A 21,007-nucleotide genomic window follows, 5' to 3' on the forward strand; every position below is an offset into this window, starting at 1 on the left:
TACGCAACCATTTCCACTCTTCATCCACCGCCAAGAGAAGAGTCCATCTCCACTGTTTCCAATAGCGCCTACTGTTTCACAGTATGTCGACGTACTCGCATGAATAATCCAGTTTAGTATCTCACGTTAGCAGTTTGTTGAGTCGCATTGCAAGCTCTCCCAAACAAATCTTTTGTCTTCCCACTGACCCCGAGGTTTCCATGGAGACGCTCATTTTGTACGCACATCCTCGGACTGTCTTTGTCCTTGCCATTTAAGCTCACCATCTGAATGCCTCCTCATCTGAGGCCTGGTGGTTGTGTGACACCCTCACAAACATATTTATCTATTTATCACTAGACCAGTTGGTAGGACACGTGATATCCAAATCTGTTTCGCTTTTTGAAAACGTTGCCAAGGATTCATTTGCTTGTGGTTGGTTAGTGAGGTTAAACTAAAAAAAATCTTTGGACAATGTGCAAGCCACAGAGAGACAAATGCAAGGATTTCTGAGTGGATGTGTGTACAAAATACTAATATTCTCTTAAATTCTGACTTTATTCTCACAATTCTGACATTTATTCATTAAACACAATTTCAAAGTCAGGTGAAAGAACCACTGCACCATTGGGTACTTTATTTTATTTTAAACGTCAGGATACTAACTTTAATCTCTGAAAAATATGAAGGCTCTCATAATTCTGGCCTTAACCCTAGAATGGTAACCCTCTATTTCAGGGGTTACCTTTCACACTTCTGAAATAGAGGGTTACCATGGTTACCGAGGAAAAAAATGGGTACCCTTCATTGCACCGTCTTGCTTCGGACTCATTTTTTTCCCCTGGTAACCATGGTAACCCTCTGTTTCAGAAGCGTGAAAGGTAACACCTGAAATAGAGGGTTACCATTCTAGGGTTAAAGTCAAAATTTCTAGTTGGGAGACATTATGGCCCTTCCAAATGAGCACAAATTCGGACTTTAATATCAGAATTTGGACTTTAATATCATAATTCTGCCTTTAAAGTCAGAATTCTGAGTTGGCAGACATAACGGCCCTCCGAATGAAACCATAAACGACGCACCCCCAAAAAATACTCCCAGACTTGGCCAATTTTAAGTAACTTTTTGTGACAATCAATACTTCCTCTTGATAGTGAAATCCTGATGGATTGCAACCATGTTGAGTTAGCATTATGAGCAATAAAACCACTGTACTCAGTTACAGTACTCAAGTAGTTTTACAGATTAAAGCGTGATGGAATGACATCTTGTTGGAGTCGAACAGTCGAGGGTTAAATCTGAAGGGGCGTGGCTAGTCAGCAAAAAAAGGGGGACCGTGGAAAAGAAAAAGGTGGGGAGGAAAAAAAAACTCAGAAGACGTCCCTGACCTGTCATGCTGTCAATGGTGCATACACATCCAGCGTGGGGACACGGTCACGCGAAGGCGCGTCACCCGGGGTGGGGGGGCTCCTGTTCCGTCAGCGCGTCACCCAGGCTGGGGGCGCTCCTATTCCGTCGGCGCAGCTGACTGCAGGCGGATTTGGAGCTCCGAGACGAGACGAAGACCATAGATAGGATCGTCTGGTTTACGAGGAGTATAGAAACGTGGATGAAATTAAATCATCCCGGGTGACTACTGTTGGGGGGTTTACGTAACGGAGATTTGTTAAAGGAGGGATCCCTGCCTTCCGAGCCTTTTAATAATCTCAGGTAGGTTTAGAATTCTTCCAAGGTTTCAGTCACGCGAGCGGATCTCGTTTTTTCTCATGGTTTCAATGTCCAGATGAAGAAGAGAATAATGGTAGGTTATTACTGTTGCACGCCCTTTTTCTTGGCATTTTAAGGAGCGATTTAGCTTTACGCATGCGCACCAAATGTTTCATCTTGGGCAGCCAGGGTGATTTTATTGCATGTGCATGGTATAAAATAGATATGTTTAATGCAATATTCAGAAAAATGCATACTGTTTGTATGTGTTTTGATTATAATTCCTCAATGGAAGCAAATCCAGTATATTTGTGCTGGTTTCTGCACCAGCAAGACCAGTTCCAAATGGCAAAATTCAGCAGAACTATGCTTCAGTTAGTGCTGGGCGATTTGGGGGAAAATCCTCAATCACGATATTATATACCACAATATAATATGTATTTTTTTAATTGTTTGATGTTAAAAAATACAATACACGTGACACATTATTCATCATTAAATGAATGCAACAAAAATATTCCTTCAAGTTTCTAATAGCTATGTAGTACTACTACCAGACATTAAATTGTTGCACAAAAGTGACACGGGTATAAAACTGATTAAAAACAATCCATTTTAAGTCTCTAACTCTAATTTTGCAGCATACCTAGTATAATAAATCAACACTACTATAGTGCAATACTATAAATAAATGTTTAATAATATTTAATAAATATTTTAAACTGTTAAGACATTATTTTAGCGTAAATAATTTGCCATCCTTTTTCATGACATCGACAAAACAAGTGCAGGCATGTAGACAAGAACTATTACTCATAGTGTAATGAGGAAGGGGAAGCTATAGTACCCAAAATGCACCTAGCTGGGTTTTTCTACAGATCTGCCATTTATAATTATGTTTTATTAATTTTCTGAGTCACTATCACTTTCTAGTGAGACCACTAAATGTATTCTAGGTATCACAGTCTTTAACACTTTCCCATATTTCTCTGCTAAACAAATATTTGATAGTCATGCCCAAGAGGTTTCATTTCCCTATAGGAGAAATAATGCCCAGTAGCAATTGCACTATAATGAATCATGTTCCTTTCCTTCCACGTAGGTGGCATAAAGACACACAAGGCGGAGAGGTTTGTCCACCCACAGCATGATCGCTAAGGACCATTACCATTACAAGTGAGTACGTCAGGATGACTGAGGGCCAAGGACCAGGTGGACTCGCCACAGTCGAGGCCAATGTCGTCCTCCGTGCTGCCAACTTCGTGGCGAGCACCGACAGGCCCGAGGATTTACATCCCGGTTCGGTCCGGGAGTTACTTGGGGAAGACCCAGTCTTAAAGATCCCGACAGTGTTTGAGAAAGAATATCTACTGGATGGAAGACTGATAACCGAAGATGGCCGTAACGATTGTCAAAAAGAGAACGGCTCGTGCGTGGCGAGCGCGAATAAGCTTCATCTCAACATTGATTCTTGTGTTCCGCGATCAAATTGCGCCAGTGGTCAAATCCCCAATGGCGCCAGGGCGAAAGAGTCGGGCTTTGCCCAATTGAAATCAGGAACGGCTCAATCGGACCCTGAGGGCGGCGCGGTCGATTCGTCGACTGATAGAGGTGAGCCGGATTTAGTCATTGAAGTGGGCGGTCGGACGATCGACGCTCACAAGTCGGTCCTGGCGGAAAGGAGCGACTACTTCAAAGCTCGACTCTCCCGAAACGTCCTGAAAGTGAAGGGTATCACCTACAAGACTCTCTCTACCCTAATCGACTATATTTACACGTCCCAGATGAGTGTTTCTAAAGACAATGTTGTGGATGTCATCACGGGGGCCAAAATCCTCCAGATCCCTTGCGCCGTCCAAGCGGCCATGGACCGCATGACCGAACAAATCACCGCGGCGAACTGCTACGAGGTTCTGACCATCGCCAAAAAGCAACGACTGAGCGAACTGAAAGAAACCGCCTACGGCTTCATGAGCGACAACTTCCTGCAGATCCTCAAGGACCCTAGCGTGTACGGGCGCCTGACCGGGTCCGAGCGCGACCTAGTCCTGAAGAAGAGAATGGACGGGAGGAAGACCCTCATGGCCGCCGAGGTCAGCGACGTGTTCGAGCGCGTCGGGAGCCGACCGCCGAGTCGTGCGGGGAGCCGTCCTCAGAGCCCCTCGTCCGTGGGGTCGCTGGAGGACAATCGCAACATCTATTCTTTCGGCCGAGCGGCCAACGACTGGACGGTTTTGACGGCCATGCCCGAGGACGTCAACACCAAAGGCTGCGGAATCTGCGCTATGTACAACTACCTGTTTGTGGCGGGCGGTATAAAAGGCTACGGGGATAAGGGAAGGGTGTCGGACAAGGTGTTCTGTTACAACCCCAAGACGAACCGTTGGGGAGAAGTCCGACCCATGACTCAGGCTCGCGCCCAGCTGAAGCTGGTCTCCATGGACGGCTACCTGTACGCCATCGGAGGGGAGTGTTTGTTCACCGTGGAGAGGTACGACCCTCGCGTGGACCGCTGGACGGCGGTGGCTCCTTTGCCCAAGGGCGCCTTCGCCGTGGCTCACGAGGCCACGACCTGCAACGGCGAGCTTTACGTGTCCGGCGGTTCGCTTTTCTACCGCCTGCTCAAGTACGACACCAAGAGGGACGAGTGGCAAGAGTGCCCGTACAACAACAGTAGGAAGAAGTCGACGGACATGGTGGCGCTGAAGAGCTTCATCTATCGCTTCGACGTGACCCGTGAACAGGGGATCGACGTGTTCAAGTACAACAGCATCGTGAAGATGTGGCACGATTGCGCCTCACAGAGGCTCGCCAGTTCCCTGCCGTTCCGGTGCGCCGTGGTGGGCGACCGCATCTACTGCGTCAACCGAAGCCAGACTCTTCAGTTCGTGGTGGAAGACGACAAGGCCTTCTTTACAGAGGAACCGCTGAAGGCGCCACTGGACGCCAAAGGCGTTCTCTTCCCTTTCGTGCTCACTTTGCCCGAAAAGCCAGAGAAAGTTCCGCCCGGGTGCGACGTGTCGTTACGGAGCTAGAAAACGCGGCGCCAATTTTCGCCCTCTCCACTGTGTCAACTGCCTGTGTCGCTGTGTCCTTACTTGTATTGCAACTGAATGTGTGTATTGCATGGCAATTTAATGTTCATAACAGAGACCAGCCTTAAAAAGGGAACTTTCAGTATTGAGTGAATGCTGTAAAATTTGGATGATGAAAGTGACAGTGGGTTAGTATACTTCTTTCTGCCTAGTGTTGTTTGCCACACTTTGGATCATTGATTATTTACACCATGTGGACTTATTGATCTTTTTTGTTTGCTAAATGAGCTGACGAATGCTTGATGTGGCGTCTATGCAAATGAAACAGCTGTAGGGCTTCACTATTGATGACTGGAATATCATTGAACTCAATACATAGCGGCATTTTACACAACGTGCGTAGTACAAGGTCACAATAGCCACCCGCTGTCTTCTCCTCTAAACACCGTCATCGGTCGCTAACAATTCGTAGTGTCACTTTAACAGTGGCAAAAGCTACTATAAAGCACATTCTGAGGAACGGCGAACCAACCAGAACTGATGTTAAAGTCAGACGGACCTCCTCACAACCAATAGATTACATTTGACAAACATACTGAGTTCCTACCAGATGGCCCCAAAGTCATTTTGAAATTGGTTTGGCCCGAGCACAGTAACAGCAAATCTCAAAGAAAATCTTGCAAGATTGCAAATCAGCAAGTGCCAAACCGCAAATATCTAAAGTTGACTGTAGTGTATAAATCAGAGGTGTGGAAATCATTGCAGTTCAAAGCATATATTCTTAATGGAGAGCAAGTGGACCTGAACAGTCATGAAAAATGATTTCTTTATGTTAGCATTTTGCATACTAAAGTATATTACAACACTTATTTTTACCACATTGCCAAAGATAACAAATGATCTGTTAAGTCAGACGAACAAGTGACAAATAATTTTGAGTGAGGCTCATTAAAAGTACATTTTCCGAGTACCATGATAGCTGCTAACAGTTTTTTCAGGAATGTATAGCTGGATAGTCTGGAAAAAAACAACAACTAGAGAGCCCCATTTATCTGCGTTTATCTCAAAGATCGACTCTGATGCCACGTTAATTGTCTCAGTCTGTCGACGGCCTTTGTTGTCATTAATTGTTAAGATACTGTCTGGCTCTCAATGATATACGTATTATCATCTACATGCATAACTTAAGTTATTTTGAGAAATGGCTTTTTAAGAAAAAAAGGTTTCCTACTGCAAAAGCACAATGTGAGCTTGATATGGAAGATTGTGTATTCCTGAACATTAAAAAATAATTGTAATGTGTTCAAAGCAGTAAGTGTAACTTGGACAAACTGGATGTGGATTTATTACTTTACCTGGTGGTCCTTTTTATTTTTGTGGTATTCTCCTGTCTCGGATGGGATGTGATGGATTTGCTTCTGCTGCTGTGATGATGAGTTCTGTAATGCCAGGTGAAAAAAGTAAAGGTTTTTTAGAAAGGATGAGCTTTTTAGACGTTGGATAATGTTTCAGGGTTAAAACAATATGCGTTGAATAAAATTGGTTTCTGGAAATGTTTGACTTTTGTCATTTGCTTCTTTCTTAACGAGCCAATGGAAAAAGTAGGTAAGTTCTACCACCTAGTGGTCATATTTTGGACCCACCAATAAACCATTTGTTATTATTATCATACTTCTAAGTCTTGTCAAAATGCTGTTTTTCTATTTTTAAAATTTGATTATTATTTCGTATGGTAGACCGTGTATAAAATGACTATTTATAAAAATGAAAGCAAATCATACATTATGATGATATAGATATATATATATATATATAGACCAGGTGACACCTATCCAGTCTGTTTTCCATGTCTCCCTCATCCAACACACCTTGCCCTTACTATGGTCTCAACACCTGTGTGGGAGGGGCCAACAGGTATAATAATGTATATTTTACACTTACAGTTTCACTTTCAGGTTTCATCCTTGAACTTTGTTTAATTCAAAAAGTACTTGTAAGATCCCAAACAAAACACGCGAGGTCAGTGTTGTTTAACTTGAGTAATTCCAGTCTTGGTCTGCCATGTCTTTTCTCCTCAAAGTGATTTTTTTGCAAGAAAAATTGCCTTAATATAAACATGGTGCTTTTGATATAAAAAATATATATCTTAAAAAAAATTGCCTTTCTGCAATGCTTATTTTATTATACATGGTCTACCTTTTTTTGAAAAAATGAAAAATCACCTTTAGAAACAGTTTTTTTTTTTTAAACAAAAAATACCCTTACTATTAGGCCTGGACATTTACTAGCAAGTAAATCATTTCAACTGACAAGGAATATACAGTTAGCAGCCAAGAAGAAGAAAATATTGATAATTTGGGATTATTTAAAGGCCCCTACAATCCCAAAAATGATTCTTCACGCTTGTGCAGTAATGCCTTGCGCATATGTTGCCCTAAGCGGACCCCAAATTACCCAGACATCTTTTCGCCACATTACATTCTTTCTCACTCAGTTCTCACTAGCACACCTTCGTCAGCAGAAAGACTATAAAGGAATTTCCTGTCGAAAGGCTAAAAGCCCACCATCGACCCACCCAAGATTGTCTTTTTTGTGTGTTTTACACTACGCCGCCGGCAATTGCCAATATCACGGACGGATCATTTGGCCAAACAAAGACGGCGAAGAGGGATATACAACCCTCCTGAGGATCTTTGCAGCATTCCTCATAATCCATTGTTGACAGAACACTTCCTGTATTCATCGCCCATCTCCTATGTCAGGGTTGTCAGGGGTGATTTTTAATGCCAAAGTCATGGGCAGGACCAGAGTAAATTTGACCCAAAAAAGATAAAAAGTTAATTTACTGGCCGCCATTGATGGTGTGAGACGATGGATCGCTTCCTGTAAATTTTGCTTGGGTGACGATTAATTTTGAGGGAATTTCTGGGTTTGTCGGTTGCTTTTGGTGGATTTGGGGGCATTTCCAAGTTACTTACTGTTGGTTTTGGGCCATTTTAAGGTTCCTTGTTAACTCTGTGGCTGCCATTTTGACTGCAGGGGGTGATAGAACAAATGTGACTGCTGATAAGAAAGCGAACAAAGTGCACGCACTCGATCAAACTCATTAAATTCTGGTTTTGATATTAGATATTTACATATTAAACTCACTCTCTCTCTCTCTCATGATTATAATTTTGAGAGCTGGTTTCAACAGTAACAACCCGGTGACCAAACGTCCGTTCTACCAAACGTCCGTTCTACCAAACGTCCGGGGACCAAACGTCCGGTCAACCAAACGTCCGATCGACCAAACGTCTGGGGACCAAACGTCCGGGGACCAAACGTACCACTGTAAAGTGTCTGTCAGGCCAGATCGCCCCTCCTAGAGGGCAACTTCCGGCCCGCGGACTGTACTTTTGACACCCATGTTCTAAACCCATCCACAAGTAGAATTTGCCAAGTTTACATCTCTGGCTCACAAAGACAAAGGCAAAGCAAAAAGTGTCAGGATGAGGTCATTGTCTTGGGAGCGGGAATTATTCTCGATACCCTTGAGGGAGAAACCCTGTAACCCCCCCTTGCCTTTCAAAAAGCACAAAAGCCTCACTCTGAGGGAGGAGGCAGACACCAATGGAATGTGTTGCCACGGTTTCCATAACCTCTGAATTCCCACTCGTTTCATCAAGTGTTCATATGTCCGATTTGATTTTTAAAAAATGTGTTTAATGTACTGTATGATCTGTGAATGACATACTGTAAATGGTGCCAAGAACTTGTAAGATATCTTTTTTTTTTCCACGACAAAGATTTGTCTTTCCCAATGTCTAGTGGTGGGAACTGGCTACTTTGTTTGGATGAAGCCGTGTCTGGGAGGAATGTGGGGTTTAGTTGAGGAGGGGATTCAGGGGGGAAAGTATGATAACTCCCACTCCATTCAGATTTATGGTCAGGACGAGGGGCTCCTCTGGGTGGACGTTAGGGGACGGACAGAATAGTCTGCCGCAGCCAAAGCAAATGTTTAGTCACTCAACCTTTTCCCATTCTTTACTTCTCTGTTTCCCCCATCATATGGGAAAGTGTGTTCAAGTTCATTCTATGCACTTCTCAATATGTTTCGGTCTTTGTGAAGAAAAGCTGTACAATGAAAAAACATTTTTTTCGCAAAGACTAGATGCTGAAACCTTTGACTTTGAAGTCCACAATATTTATATTTCTCCTTATTATTAGGGATGTAGCAATACTAACCTTTTGAATTCCGATCCAGTCTGATTTATTTCAAGATGTCTTGCTGATCCAATGCTCCCATTTTTCACCTGTAAAAATAATGCAAGATATAATTCATCTTTTGTCTACCTTTTCCAAATGCATACCATGAAAAAGCTAGACTGGAATTTTTCAACCTGCAAGTTGACATGCACAAAGCTTCTAAAGAATTTTTTAAAAGAAGCTTTATGAAGTTCAGTGTATGATTTCCAGTAAATTACTTGATGTCTATGACTATATATCTACAGAATATAGAATAGCTGATGAAAGATGAAAAATTTCAATCACATTTAACTCATTGAGTGCCACTCAGTAGATATCCCATCAATAGCAGGCGATGAATTAATAGAATAGGATTCTTGCGATGAACTGTGATCACTCACACACACGAACCAGTAACGTAAAATAAAGCCAGTGATGGTCTCTCTCACACACAGACATTTTGACAGAAAGCTGAATGCGGCATTTCCTTCCATTCCTTTTCAGTCTCTTTTCATGACTGTCCTGTGCATTCATTGAAATGATCCTTCCTCTCCTCCGGGAGACCAGCAAATCCATTCAACTGTCCCCCAGACCCTGCCTTTGGGCCAAAAAAGACCACCCGCATTTCCTCACAATATCTGGTAATTGAAGATAAAATTGAATAGGATTATTTGAGTTTGACTGCCAACTGCATCGCATATTTGACTGCCCCATATTGTGTTATTATCCTGTGAATTTGCATTTTGAAATTAGGCTGGTATAAAAAAACTCAATTTAATAGCATAAAGCTAAAAGCTTTGATAAAAACTCGTTCTGAACAAGTTCAGAACAGAAAAATAGACCATGAAGCATTTCTAGAAGAGGGAAGTAAGCTAGCAAATGTCTCGTCTGTTAGCAAAAGTCACTAAACTAAGTTTACATACTAATGTGGTGTAATGGCATTGAGTGTGAACTCCATAATTTTGTGTTTACAGGCTTTTTCCCAGAAGAAATTCCTTGAATCCGGGAGTTTGACATTTCTAAAGGACATCGCTGAGGAACTAAAAGTCAACATGCAAGGGCGACTGCTGATATAATAAAGAGATGTGAAAGTTTCTAGGTTTTATCAAGCGTTTAGAAAAGGGTTAAATGACAGCCGCGATTGCCGCGTCCAGCAGCCAAAGCCTCTGACCCGGCTGGGCCCGATGGCCCTGGAGAACTCGCCTTGTCCACCATCCCAATCCAGGGGATCCGATTGATTCTGTGGCAGGGCCATCTGCCCCTCCACAAGATTACATAGCGCACAGGGCCAAAATATCCCCTGCAAGAGCAGATTAAATATGAAATATAGGGCAGGAATAGTTGGCGCTGCCTGTCCAGTTTTCTCTCTCCCTTTACGCTCGTGCTCATTGTATAAGTGACTGAGTTCTAAACCTATTTCGTGTGTGTGTTTTATAGTTTGTCTATCCTTTATAACACATGTGTCAAAGTGGCGGCCCGGGGGCCAAATCTGGCCCGCCGCATCATTTTGTGTGGCCCGGGAAAGTAAATCATGAGTGCCGACTTTCTGTTTTAGGATCAAATTAAAATGGAGAGTATAGATGTATATTAAATTTCCTGATTTTCCCCCTTTTAAATCAATAATTGTAATTTTTTCATCATTTTTTTCTGTTTTTAGTTCAAAAATTATTTTAGAAAAATCTAAAAATATATCCAAAAAGCTAAAATAAACATTGTTTTAGATCTATAAAAAACTGAATATTCAGGGGATTTTAATCCAGTTCTTTTAATCAATTTAAATAAATCTAAATATAATATCTAAAATGGTCCGGCCCACATGAAATCGAGTTGACGTTAACGTGGCCCGCGAACTAACGAGTCTGACACCCCTGCTTTATAACAAGAAATCCTCATCTCTTGAACCATTACAAAATATTTCCACCTTTTTGCTACTTTTTTACACAAGTTGGGAAGGCTAATTCTCACCAAAAATTAGGAAAAAGAGAGAAGAACAAAGACGACCACTTAGTCTACAAAAGGTTGCTATGGAAACAGCGCCCTTCTTCCTTCCTTATTTCCCTTCTTAAGTCCTTCCTAAAAAATACTGGCAGCCTACATTAGTTATTTTTTTCCTAAGCGTTAAATTTTTTTAATAGAGGGGTTGAGTGGTTAGCTTGGCCGCCTCGCAGTTCTTAGATCGAGGGTTCAATCCCTGCTGTGCTCTGACTTTCCTGTGTGGGTTTTCTCCCGGTACTCCGGTTGGTGCTTGTCAGTGAGCATCTTTTCCACAAGATGGGCTCTTCAGAGCCCTCACTAAAAATGTTACACACATAAAAACAAGGCTGAAAATGTAGTGATTTACCCCAGGTAGTTTGTGTAAGTGCTTTTGCGGTTCCAACTTTCTGGCGGCTCTATTTTCGACTCATCTGTTCCTTCACTTGTCCCATTTTTTTCCCGTTCAGCTCACTGCGCATCACATTTCCATCAGTCTTTGTTTCGGTTCTTCGTCATGGCTCTGCCATTTCTGCCCCTTGTCCCACCTCTGGCTCATTAGGCCTGGATTCCTCGCTGTTTTCACTTGGTGCCCAATTGCGGATTCCTCACCAAGAAATCATGTGGCACAATTGAATTACCGGTGGTTACAGAGGCCTCACTTACTGCTGAGGCATCCAGAAAAGGGTCATTTTTTAAAATGCCATTCCCAGTCCAAATGTCCATCGTGCCATCATACAAAGACAGCCTTCTCTTGCCTATTTTTTTTGTTTTTTTTAGCCCCGACTACTGCTAATGCTGCCAAAGATATTGAAGACTTCTCCAGACAAAACATCTTAAGTTATGTCATAAAAACAACAACACAAAAATGCCATACGTTTGTTTAGGTGTCTGGTTCTTGTCTTGTTCTCAGATGCAGTTTACGAGAGCGTTTCTTTCTTTGCAGTACAGGATGTTAATAATTATGAGCTGGCCTCCAGTTAGCAGATGTCACGTCTAAAGGAATTTAACACAAGTTCATATCCAACTGCCTGAAAGCCATAACTTAGACACGTGGGAAACACTACTCCTACAGAGTATTTAGTGACTTGAAAAAATGAACTTGTAAAAAAAAAAATCACACTTTGGAAACCATTTCATTAAAAATGTTAACAGATTTAAGACTACAACACACGAGAGGGAAAACTATTGAGCTAAGACGTATTTTCTGGACTATAAATTGCAGTTTGGCTGTTTTTTAAGGTTATAGAGATCTGAAAAACTTATTTTAACAGATTCCTATATTGTTCCAAGTTTGACTATTCTTACTTAATGCATGCTTTTTCTTGATTTAAGATTTTTTTAAAAATGCCCTCCCACAAATGCGACATGTATATTTTTTCCCCTTTTCATAGTGTATTATTAGTCTGGTGTGACTTTAAAATTAAAAAGTACAGTAATGATTTCCTTCTATTAGTACTTTGTTACCTTTTTCCAGCTTTTGTTAGACTCTTAAGACATATTTTTCTGCGGTTGTTTTTTTCAAAGTATACATTTCTGGGCCATTCATATTTTTAGATAAATACACACTCTACAGTTTAATGACATGCAAAAGAGTCAGCATTAGAAAAACCCAGAGAGGAAAAAAAACCCATTAGAGAGATTCATCAACCATTTTATTGCCCAGATATTTCCTCTTTTCTCTCAAAACGATGAACCTCTATTAATAATGCTGCTACTAAAATAAATAGCAAGTTATTTAAAGGTGAATGAAATACGGGATTTATCCTCCTGCCATTGGCACACTGGCTGGCTGCCATGGCAACACACCAATTGGTGATTTACAGTACGCCGGAGATAATTAAGACCAGAAATGAGAGAGCTCGTAGGTCTCAATGGATTCAGCAACATGTGTGTTACTGCCTCCTCTTTTTTTTTGCAGCGAGAAAGGCGGGGCCAGTCAATTTATCTTCCTCTTCATCACTCGTCCTTTCACCTCGGGGTCTCAGTGAGAGTGTGAAACTAATCCAGGCCAAAGGCTACGTTAAACGGAGAGGTAACCGTACCTCTGTCATGGCAATTCTTGTTGAGCGTTTCACTCTTTTCTTCCTGCGGGCTTTGGAATGGTTTCAGGTTTCCCGCTGAGCATGGGTGTGGCTCCAGTTTGAGAAGTGCCTCTTTTTTCTCTTTTTTTTTTTACAATACCCCAGTGCTTTGACCTTCACCCAAATGAGCTTTTGCTGGAGATGCATCAACCTTCCACCTGACAGCCGGATCACGCCCCCTCACTTCTGCAGGGTCACTACATGGGCTGAAACACTTAACACACAATGACAAGTGACATCACCAGATGGACGACGGAGGCCACAACTAGGCTCCTGTTTCATCGGGTCATTTTCTGCCAAAACTCCTCACTGTCACACACTTTTTCATGGCTCACCTACCGACTAGTTAGGTGAGGTGGCTCAGGCATCGGATCAGGATGCCCCCTAGACGCCTCCCCGATAAAAACAAAAAAACTAAAAAAGTCCCAAAACATCTGGGAAAAACCAAGTCTATCTCCCCATTTTGATTTGAAATATTGCGCATGACATTCTACATCTGGAATGCACGCAAACATACAGCTGTTTCAGTGAGCTGAGCCTCACCTATGTTAACCGCTATGCCTCTATACTTTCAATCAGTCAGGTTTTATTTTTTTTCGAGACAAAGTCTTTAACTTGCTCTTTGGTACACAGGCTCCGTGAATTCAACAAGTCACTGGAATTAAATTGACCGTATTTTCACGACTATAAGGCGCACCGCATTATAAGGCGCACCCTCAATGAATGACACATTTTAATTTTTTTCCATATATAAAGCACACTGGATTATAAGGCACCCTGTCTATTTTGGAGAAAATTTAAGACTTTTAAGTGCGCCTTATAGTCGTAAAAATACGGTACATCAATGGAATTTGTTAAAATGGACGTAGAATAAACAACACAACACAAACAGGCGTCAAAAAGAAAATGTTGCCTGAAGGGTTGGAGGCCGTTGGCGTTTCGAAATCCTTATTGTCAATTGATTCCATTCATACACAACATAGTGCTTTCCCTCAAATTTATCTAGCACGTAAACCACGCCGAGAAGTGAACCAGCTGTACGACAACAATGAAACAAAGCACGAGGTCTTCTCATGATGTGGACAAGGACAGCGGTGAAATAAAGTTCAGCGAATCGAAAACTCATTTTCATTTCTCTTGCAGAAATATTGTTGACATTACTATGATTTATTGTTTGACAGTAGTCATCCTAGCATACTGTAATATCACATAAATGTCAATCACAACTGCGATTCTATTTGGAAACGAAGAATTTTACCTACATGTGAGATCATTCATTACGAAAAATGTGACTATTGAGGAATACAGAAAAAATAGTTATGGGGGTCCACAAATACAAAAAAAAACTTGAATAGATCAAATTCCTGCTGGCACAACTTTGAGGCAAACTATTCAAGTCCAAATATTCCAGAACATTCTATCCTGCAATGCTCATTCTATGTAGCCACACACACACAGAAGTACGATATCTGAGGTACATTCTTCAAGTGTTTACAACCCGCAATCCTGCATGGCATCTGCGTCCCAAACCACCTCCACCCACGAGTGAAAGAGTGAGGCATGGAACTCTTAAGCAAAGATTATCACAATAAAGTTCCCCACCCAAGACTTTGGTTTTGAGCCAAGCCTCACATATTTCACTTTTGTCGACAAGACACTTTTCCTTCCAGGATTCCCCCCCCTCATTGCGCCCCCCCGCTCCTTCTTTTCACGTCAAAACTATCCATCCCCGTGGGTAAGGCGCCGCATGCATAATGAAGAATCACAGATGTTTCGCCAGATATTCTTTCGAGAATTATTATTATTTATTAGTCCCACATATGGAAAAGTTTAGCTCAGGCACTGGAGGCCGCACGGCGGATCCGACGAGTGCCATTGTAAAAGCGGCGATGTTGCTACACTTAAGCCCCCCAAAATGACGGGCTCATAAAGACTCCGTCCCCCTCTGACCTTTTCCCTCGACTTGCATGTGTTTTGCATTACAGTTCATCTTAGTTTCTGTCTCCTTTGTTTTCATTTGCATTGCTCGCCACCTGGTATGCGCTCATCAAGCAACATTGTGATAACAGCTTGTCTGGATCAGTATTTGCGACCGTCCCCCCCACCCCTTATTTCTTTTGCCCCTTCCTAGCCCTCCTCATCATTTTTCTCTCAGCAAATCCCCAAGGAAAAAATGCTTAGGCAGGTTACTCAGTCAGGATTGCGGTCACATCGGCCCGTGGCGATGCAGTAATGCAAAGCAGCCGTCCACGCCGTTCTAGTTCAACTTGTTTGTACCCTGAGACGACGTCCCCTTAGACGCAGATTCTTATGCGATGAGCACTACGAATGCCTCAATGCTAGATTTGAGGAATTTCAGAGAATCACAAAGGTTACAAAAAGTCACAAGGTTTCCTCCAACCAGTTTTACATGACGTGTACTTGATTTCAAATAAAACTCTGGATCACGTGACAGTCGCGATTTTCTTAATTGATCAATGAATTTAAATCAGTGACTGCCCAACTACTGTACTTGGTACTCAATAGTCCACTTAAAAAAATGAATCTCCAAAACTATAACTTCTAAGTCACAGGTGTCAAAGTGGCGGCCCGGGGGCCAAATATGGCCCGCCGCCACATTTTGTGCGGCCCGAGAAAGTAAATCATGAGTCCCGACTTTCTGTTTTAGGATCAAATTCAAATGAAGATTATAGATGTACTATATTATATTTCCTGATTTTTCCTTTTTAAATCAATAATTGCAATTTTTCATCCATTTTTTTTCTTTTTGTGTTTTTAGTTCAAAAAGCATTTTGGAAAATCAAAAAATAAATATATAAAATATTTTCTGTTTTTCACTTTATTGAACATAATTTAAAAAAAATTAGTTTCCTTTTGAAATGAGAAACAAATGGTTAAAAGATGTTTTCCCTTACTAAGAAAAAAGCTCAAATCAACATTGTTTTGGATCTATACAAAAACCTGAATATTTAGGGCTTTTGATCCAGTTCTTTTAATCCGATTAAAAAAAATATCTAAATATTATATCTAAAATGGTCCGGCCCACATGAAATTGAGTTGACGTTAATGAGGCCCGTGAACCAACCTGAGTTTGACACCCTTGTTCCAAGTATTCTCGAGTACCGTATTTTCCGCACTATAAAGTGCAGCGTTAATGAATGATCTTAAAATCTTTCATATATAAGGCGCACCGGATTATACAATGCAATAGTAGGGGATTGTGTTATACATTCAATAGGTGGAGCTGTAGTAGTAGTTAGGAGTTAATATATACATCAACCAGATGGAGCTGTGCTAAAGGATATTTCATCCAATGATTAACATATTTTATATATAAGGGACACTGCTGGCTTGTGAGGAATTTGAAGTCTTTTAGTTGCACCTCACAGGGCAGAAAATATGGCAATTTGTTATGTTGAGTATACTCATCACAAAATAAAAAAATAAAATGATTTCCGCTTACTGCAATGACGAAGTTGGGGGACAAGATTTACATTCATGAGTCCAGCGTTAAGCAAGGCACCTACTTCTCCACTCTTTGAAATTAGATTAGATTTTGTAATCCAGTTGGAACAACATTGGGAAGAACACGCAAGCAAGCAAGCCCCCACCCCAATCCTTTGCTCAGGAACTCTCTAGATGAACATAGTTTTGATCATATCAGTTCATGAAAACTAATCTTTAATAATGATTTGCACTGCAGCTGTTTCCTGGCTCAGAAAGAAAAATAACGTGTCAGGCAAATTCTTGCCTAAAGACACACGTTTGCTGTATCGTCCTCCAGAGACACGCCACACCCTTAGCGTCGGTCAACATGTGGAATGGAGCCGAGTTTGGGTGTTACGGTCCACGGAGAGGGCAAAAGGGTGACTTAGATGATCTCTGGGTGTACAAATATCAAAACACAGCGGGAGGGTTGGGAGGGAATGAACGAATGTTCATTTGCTGTCACCCGACTAGACTACAGTTGGATTGCAGCTTGCCCATCAGGTTTCACATCAGGGCAGTTGTGTAAAAAAGGAAACTGGAAGATCTTGCATGGGAAATATCATGATGTCCATTTATAAAAAGCAAACATTAATTGCAGCTCAGGGAAATGGTAGTTGCTAACCATGCGCACAACCACATTGACCTCTACATCCTGACTGTTCATGTTGAAATGTCTCCCTGACCAACGCTTTTAAACATGACATTATCGTTAAGGTGACGTCGTTTCTGAGGTTAAATCCAGTCTTCTTCTCTGCTGGCCTAAGAAATATCTGAATCACAGACTGATGTTAATTATATTTTTGTCCATGAATACATAATTCCAAATTGTCTGTTAGCCCGTCATTGCCTTCTCGTAGGCGTAGGGATGTGTCATCGCTTTCACCAACTACGATTGGCTAGTGATTAGCCAGAGCTACCACACTGTATCTGGAGCGAGCTGCACAAGCAAATATATTGTTGTGTTGATTTAAAGCCATTTTTAAGACAGACTATGCCAGAAATACGACAGGACAGGCTCGACTTTCAGCATTAGCTTCGATGGCGATAGAAAAGAAGGAAGAAAGAAAGGAGGATGGATATTGTGTACAGTTAAAAAGGATTTTTGGTGAGTAAAATATGGCTATATGCTAAATAATATTTCAATTGTATGAGGTTATTATTGATTATTTTTTGTGTCGCACCTGTAGCTGCAGTAGAGGTTTTATAGCCATGAAATTGTTTTTGCTGAAGGCGTCACTAGGAAATGCACGGAGCGCCACTGGTTAAATCCACCAAAAATCTTGACTGGATTCTGAGGATTCTCAGGAGTCTGCCACCTTCTAATTGAGTAGGTCATTCTTGGCAAATCTCTTCAAAATAAAACTCCCCAAATACTTTTATTCACTGATGCTTTGAGTTGCGTGACAGATATCAGCTCACACTATGCTGAACTACGTCTAATAAAGGTGACCCACTGCCCGTAAATTTGGTGGAAAGTGTGGGAGGCCGAGCGGTTAGTCCGCTCGACTCCCGACCACTGTTGCGGTAACCACGCAGGCTCGCATTCCACCTATGACCGTAGGATCCGCCGCCACCAGTTGCGCTGGCGCACGTGTTTGCTGTTTGGGTGGCGTCCGCTCTCCCTTTCCTCGGTTTACTTGAGCTTTATTAGCCATCCCGTCGCTTTTTATGCCTGGGTTCCAACCGCTTACGCGATGCGTCTCATTCCTGGTTTTGTGGCTAGCTTCTGCACCGCTATGTTATAAACAGTAAACTCTTACTGATGATGAACCTCAAATGTTGTATTCCATGATAAAACCAATAAGAACTCGTCTAACTACACCCATTTTAATTGAGGCATACATATCCAGATTTTTAGGAAAGCTACTGGCAAAATATTTTTTGTAAATTTCAATAGTTACTGACGTGTTGTGAGTTGTGATTGTATATTTTTGAAGACTCTTTGACAGGAATCAGTGAAAGTGGAACTTTAAAGCTAGATTCAGGTTCCCTATCAAAATAAAGAAGTACGTCTATATTTTAAAAAAAAAATATCATTAACCAATCAACGTAGTACATTTATGTCAAACCATGCAATGAGGGGGTCTTATGGGTCACAGATTAAAAGGATCCATTGCACCCACCAAAGTGTGGAGGATTTCATTACGTTAGTATTGGCTCAGGTATACGAGTCATACCATATGTATGTGTTGAAAAGTCATTTGACACCTGAACTTCAGCTGTTAGATCACTTATGTGATTAGTCAATATATGGCACCGTGACAACGAATCAGCTCTTTTGGACCTTATCGACTTTCAATTCTTTTCGGTTATGTTGTTGATTTATTTCACAGCCCTCCCTTATCCAACTCTATCTGAAATATAATTATATTATGCGATGGGAGTCGGCAAGGCGAGAGGTGAAGTTCGCATTCAAGTGTTTGTAATAAAATCAGGGAGGGTTTCTGAGCAAGATAAGCAATGACAAGCTTAAAAAAACACTTTTTTCATTTAAAAAAATCTTTGGACCAATAGGGCATGTTCTTTGGTAGTTTTTTTTTAAAAACACTTACAATATTCTAATGTGAGAAGCAAAACAAGAGATTTGAGGCCATCAGCTTGGAAAGTAGATCTTTTTATGCCTAAGGCATGTTTTAAAATAATAACTAAGCCACTCTCTACAAACTTGATGCGTGACAAAGACCTGCCTCATCGCTATCATCATCAGGTTTTATAGTCACATACAGTATCATGTAAAGCAATATACCATTAAGAACACTAAACAAATCCGATAGCAAAGGACATTAAAATGGGTACCTATTAGTAGTTCTTGTTTAGGGTCAGAGACTGTTGTGGTGAAGTGTTCCTTCACAGCAAATATACGGAAGGTTAATGTGGTTGCAGGTTTCGCTAGAGACGAATGACAACATAATTAACCCTGAAATGGAATAGTTTGGTCTCCTGACAATGACAGATGAGACACTTGGCTCAGCGACAGTCCCTGGTCCACTGCTTGACTCTATACGTAGCTATTTTACATTTAACCGTTGGCATGCGTGAAGGCTGGATGCCTTGGAGCTCATCTTGTCGGAACTTTTTGACTGCTTTGGTAAGTTGAATTACCAAATTGATCCATGAAAAAAAATGGTTTCCCTGGGGTCTACGCCATTCAAGCCAGAACACAAGATGTTAATAGCCTTGCTCGACAGGTGGCGCCCCTTCTCCCTCACTCTCCCCTCTGGTTTCTGCTCCTGTCAATGAAAGGGCCCCCTTGAACACCCTGGTAACCCATTTGATTGGAAAGAAGCTAGCCCCTGGCAACCAATCCCCTTGCAGTATGTACACACAAACCCAGACATGGCTACCATGGCAACTGTGGTAGTCTAAATGATTTGGTCTATGGAGCGAGTCAGACTATGGTCATGAGGGGACAAGGTCTCCATCAGAGTGGAAGTGGATGGGTGGGGGCCGAAATACTGGTTTAAGAGGAAAAAAAGAAAGAAATGTAGGCAAAAGTACCGAGACATAAGAAATAGTGGAAATTGTGTCGTTAGAATACAAATATGTTGGACCGATAATAGTTTTCGAGCACTGTGAAAAGATTCTTTTTGTAAGTTATATGGTGAGTGAAAACTGCCATCGGAAGGAATGGAATGCATTTTTGATATAAAGTCGATTGTTGTTCAAATCAGTCCATTCTCTTCATTTCGTAGCATTTGATATGGCTGTTTGCTTCCAGTTTCTGTGGGTGCTAGATTGTTTTCTTCAGGGGAAAAAAATGCCTGCCTCGATATGATGCCAGGTCAATTCAATCTACTCATGTCCTACAGGGCTCCCTTGAATTACAACCAAATTGGTTTCGGGTCCACGTTATTAGCTCAGTCACGCTGAGGGCCAATTTGTATTTTAATATTCCGATCGGATTTTTAGACCACCTGAGGGTAGCCTCAAAAGGTCATTAAATGTCTTTTTGACTTTTTTTCCTCCTAGAGGACACTAACTAAAATTTATACTTTGCCATTATTCCTAGAGGCATCTGAATAGAATTTGGTAGGTATATTTGAGGGATGTATATGCATTGAATTTAAATGAATTGAGTTTAAATGAATTGAATGTGTGTCATATGCATTGTCATAATGATGCACAGAGTATTGAAATCCTGTTAATTGATAAATTAGGGACTGCATTAAAATTAAATGCCACATCTGTTACTCTGTATGTCATGTTGAATTTTGTATGCTGTTAGCTTTAACTAGCTGCTCTACTTGGAGCAGGCTATCAAAAAGCTTCCAAAAACTGGGCTTTTTGGAGATTACCGATGCTGAACCAATTCTCTCTGGTTACTGGAATGGGATTAACGGATGTGTGTGCCCCCATGTTAATGTTTACGCGTCATGCACATATGCCCAACGAGGAGAACGAGGCTAAGATGCGGTGAAAATCATGAGTGTGCTTTCCTAGCACGACTTGTCGATTGATGCGATAAGTGCACTGTTTTTAATCTCCACACCATTTTGTTATTTTATGTCTACACCT

At 41.5% G+C, this 21,007-nt stretch overlaps 1 protein-coding gene and 1 long non-coding RNA gene across 3 annotated transcripts in view; one reads left to right on the forward strand and one right to left on the reverse strand.

Annotated features, from left to right (window-relative positions):
• Positions 1-21,007, reverse strand: part of LOC144089512 (uncharacterized) — an 80,924-nt gene that overhangs the window by 15,506 nt on the left and 44,411 nt on the right. Inside the window, exons 5-6 of the long non-coding RNA XR_013305089.1 lie at positions 8,949-9,016; positions 6,077-6,160 (exon numbers count right to left, since the gene is read on the reverse strand). This is a non-coding gene — a long non-coding RNA (uncharacterized LOC144089512). The remainder of the gene's footprint in view (positions 1-6,076; positions 6,161-8,948; positions 9,017-21,007) is intronic.
• kbtbd11 (kelch repeat and BTB (POZ) domain containing 11) lies at positions 1,362-6,278 on the forward strand. Of its 2 annotated transcripts, none has more exons than XM_077620412.1 (2): positions 1,362-1,780; positions 2,789-6,278. In XM_077620412.1, exon 2 carries the CDS (start codon positions 2,877-2,879, stop codon positions 4,719-4,721), a length of 1,845 nt encoding a protein of 614 aa, XP_077476538.1. In that variant the 5' UTR covers positions 1,362-1,780; positions 2,789-2,876; the 3' UTR covers positions 4,722-6,278. The 2 variants fall into 2 exon arrangements, with proteins under 2 accessions (XP_077476538.1, XP_077476539.1); XM_077620413.1 differs by having other exon boundaries at positions 1,362-1,689.

This window comes from Stigmatopora argus, chromosome 15 (assembly GCF_051989625.1).
Source record: "Stigmatopora argus isolate UIUO_Sarg chromosome 15, RoL_Sarg_1.0, whole genome shotgun sequence".
Classification (NCBI taxonomy): Eukaryota; Metazoa; Chordata; class Actinopteri; order Syngnathiformes; family Syngnathidae; genus Stigmatopora; species Stigmatopora argus.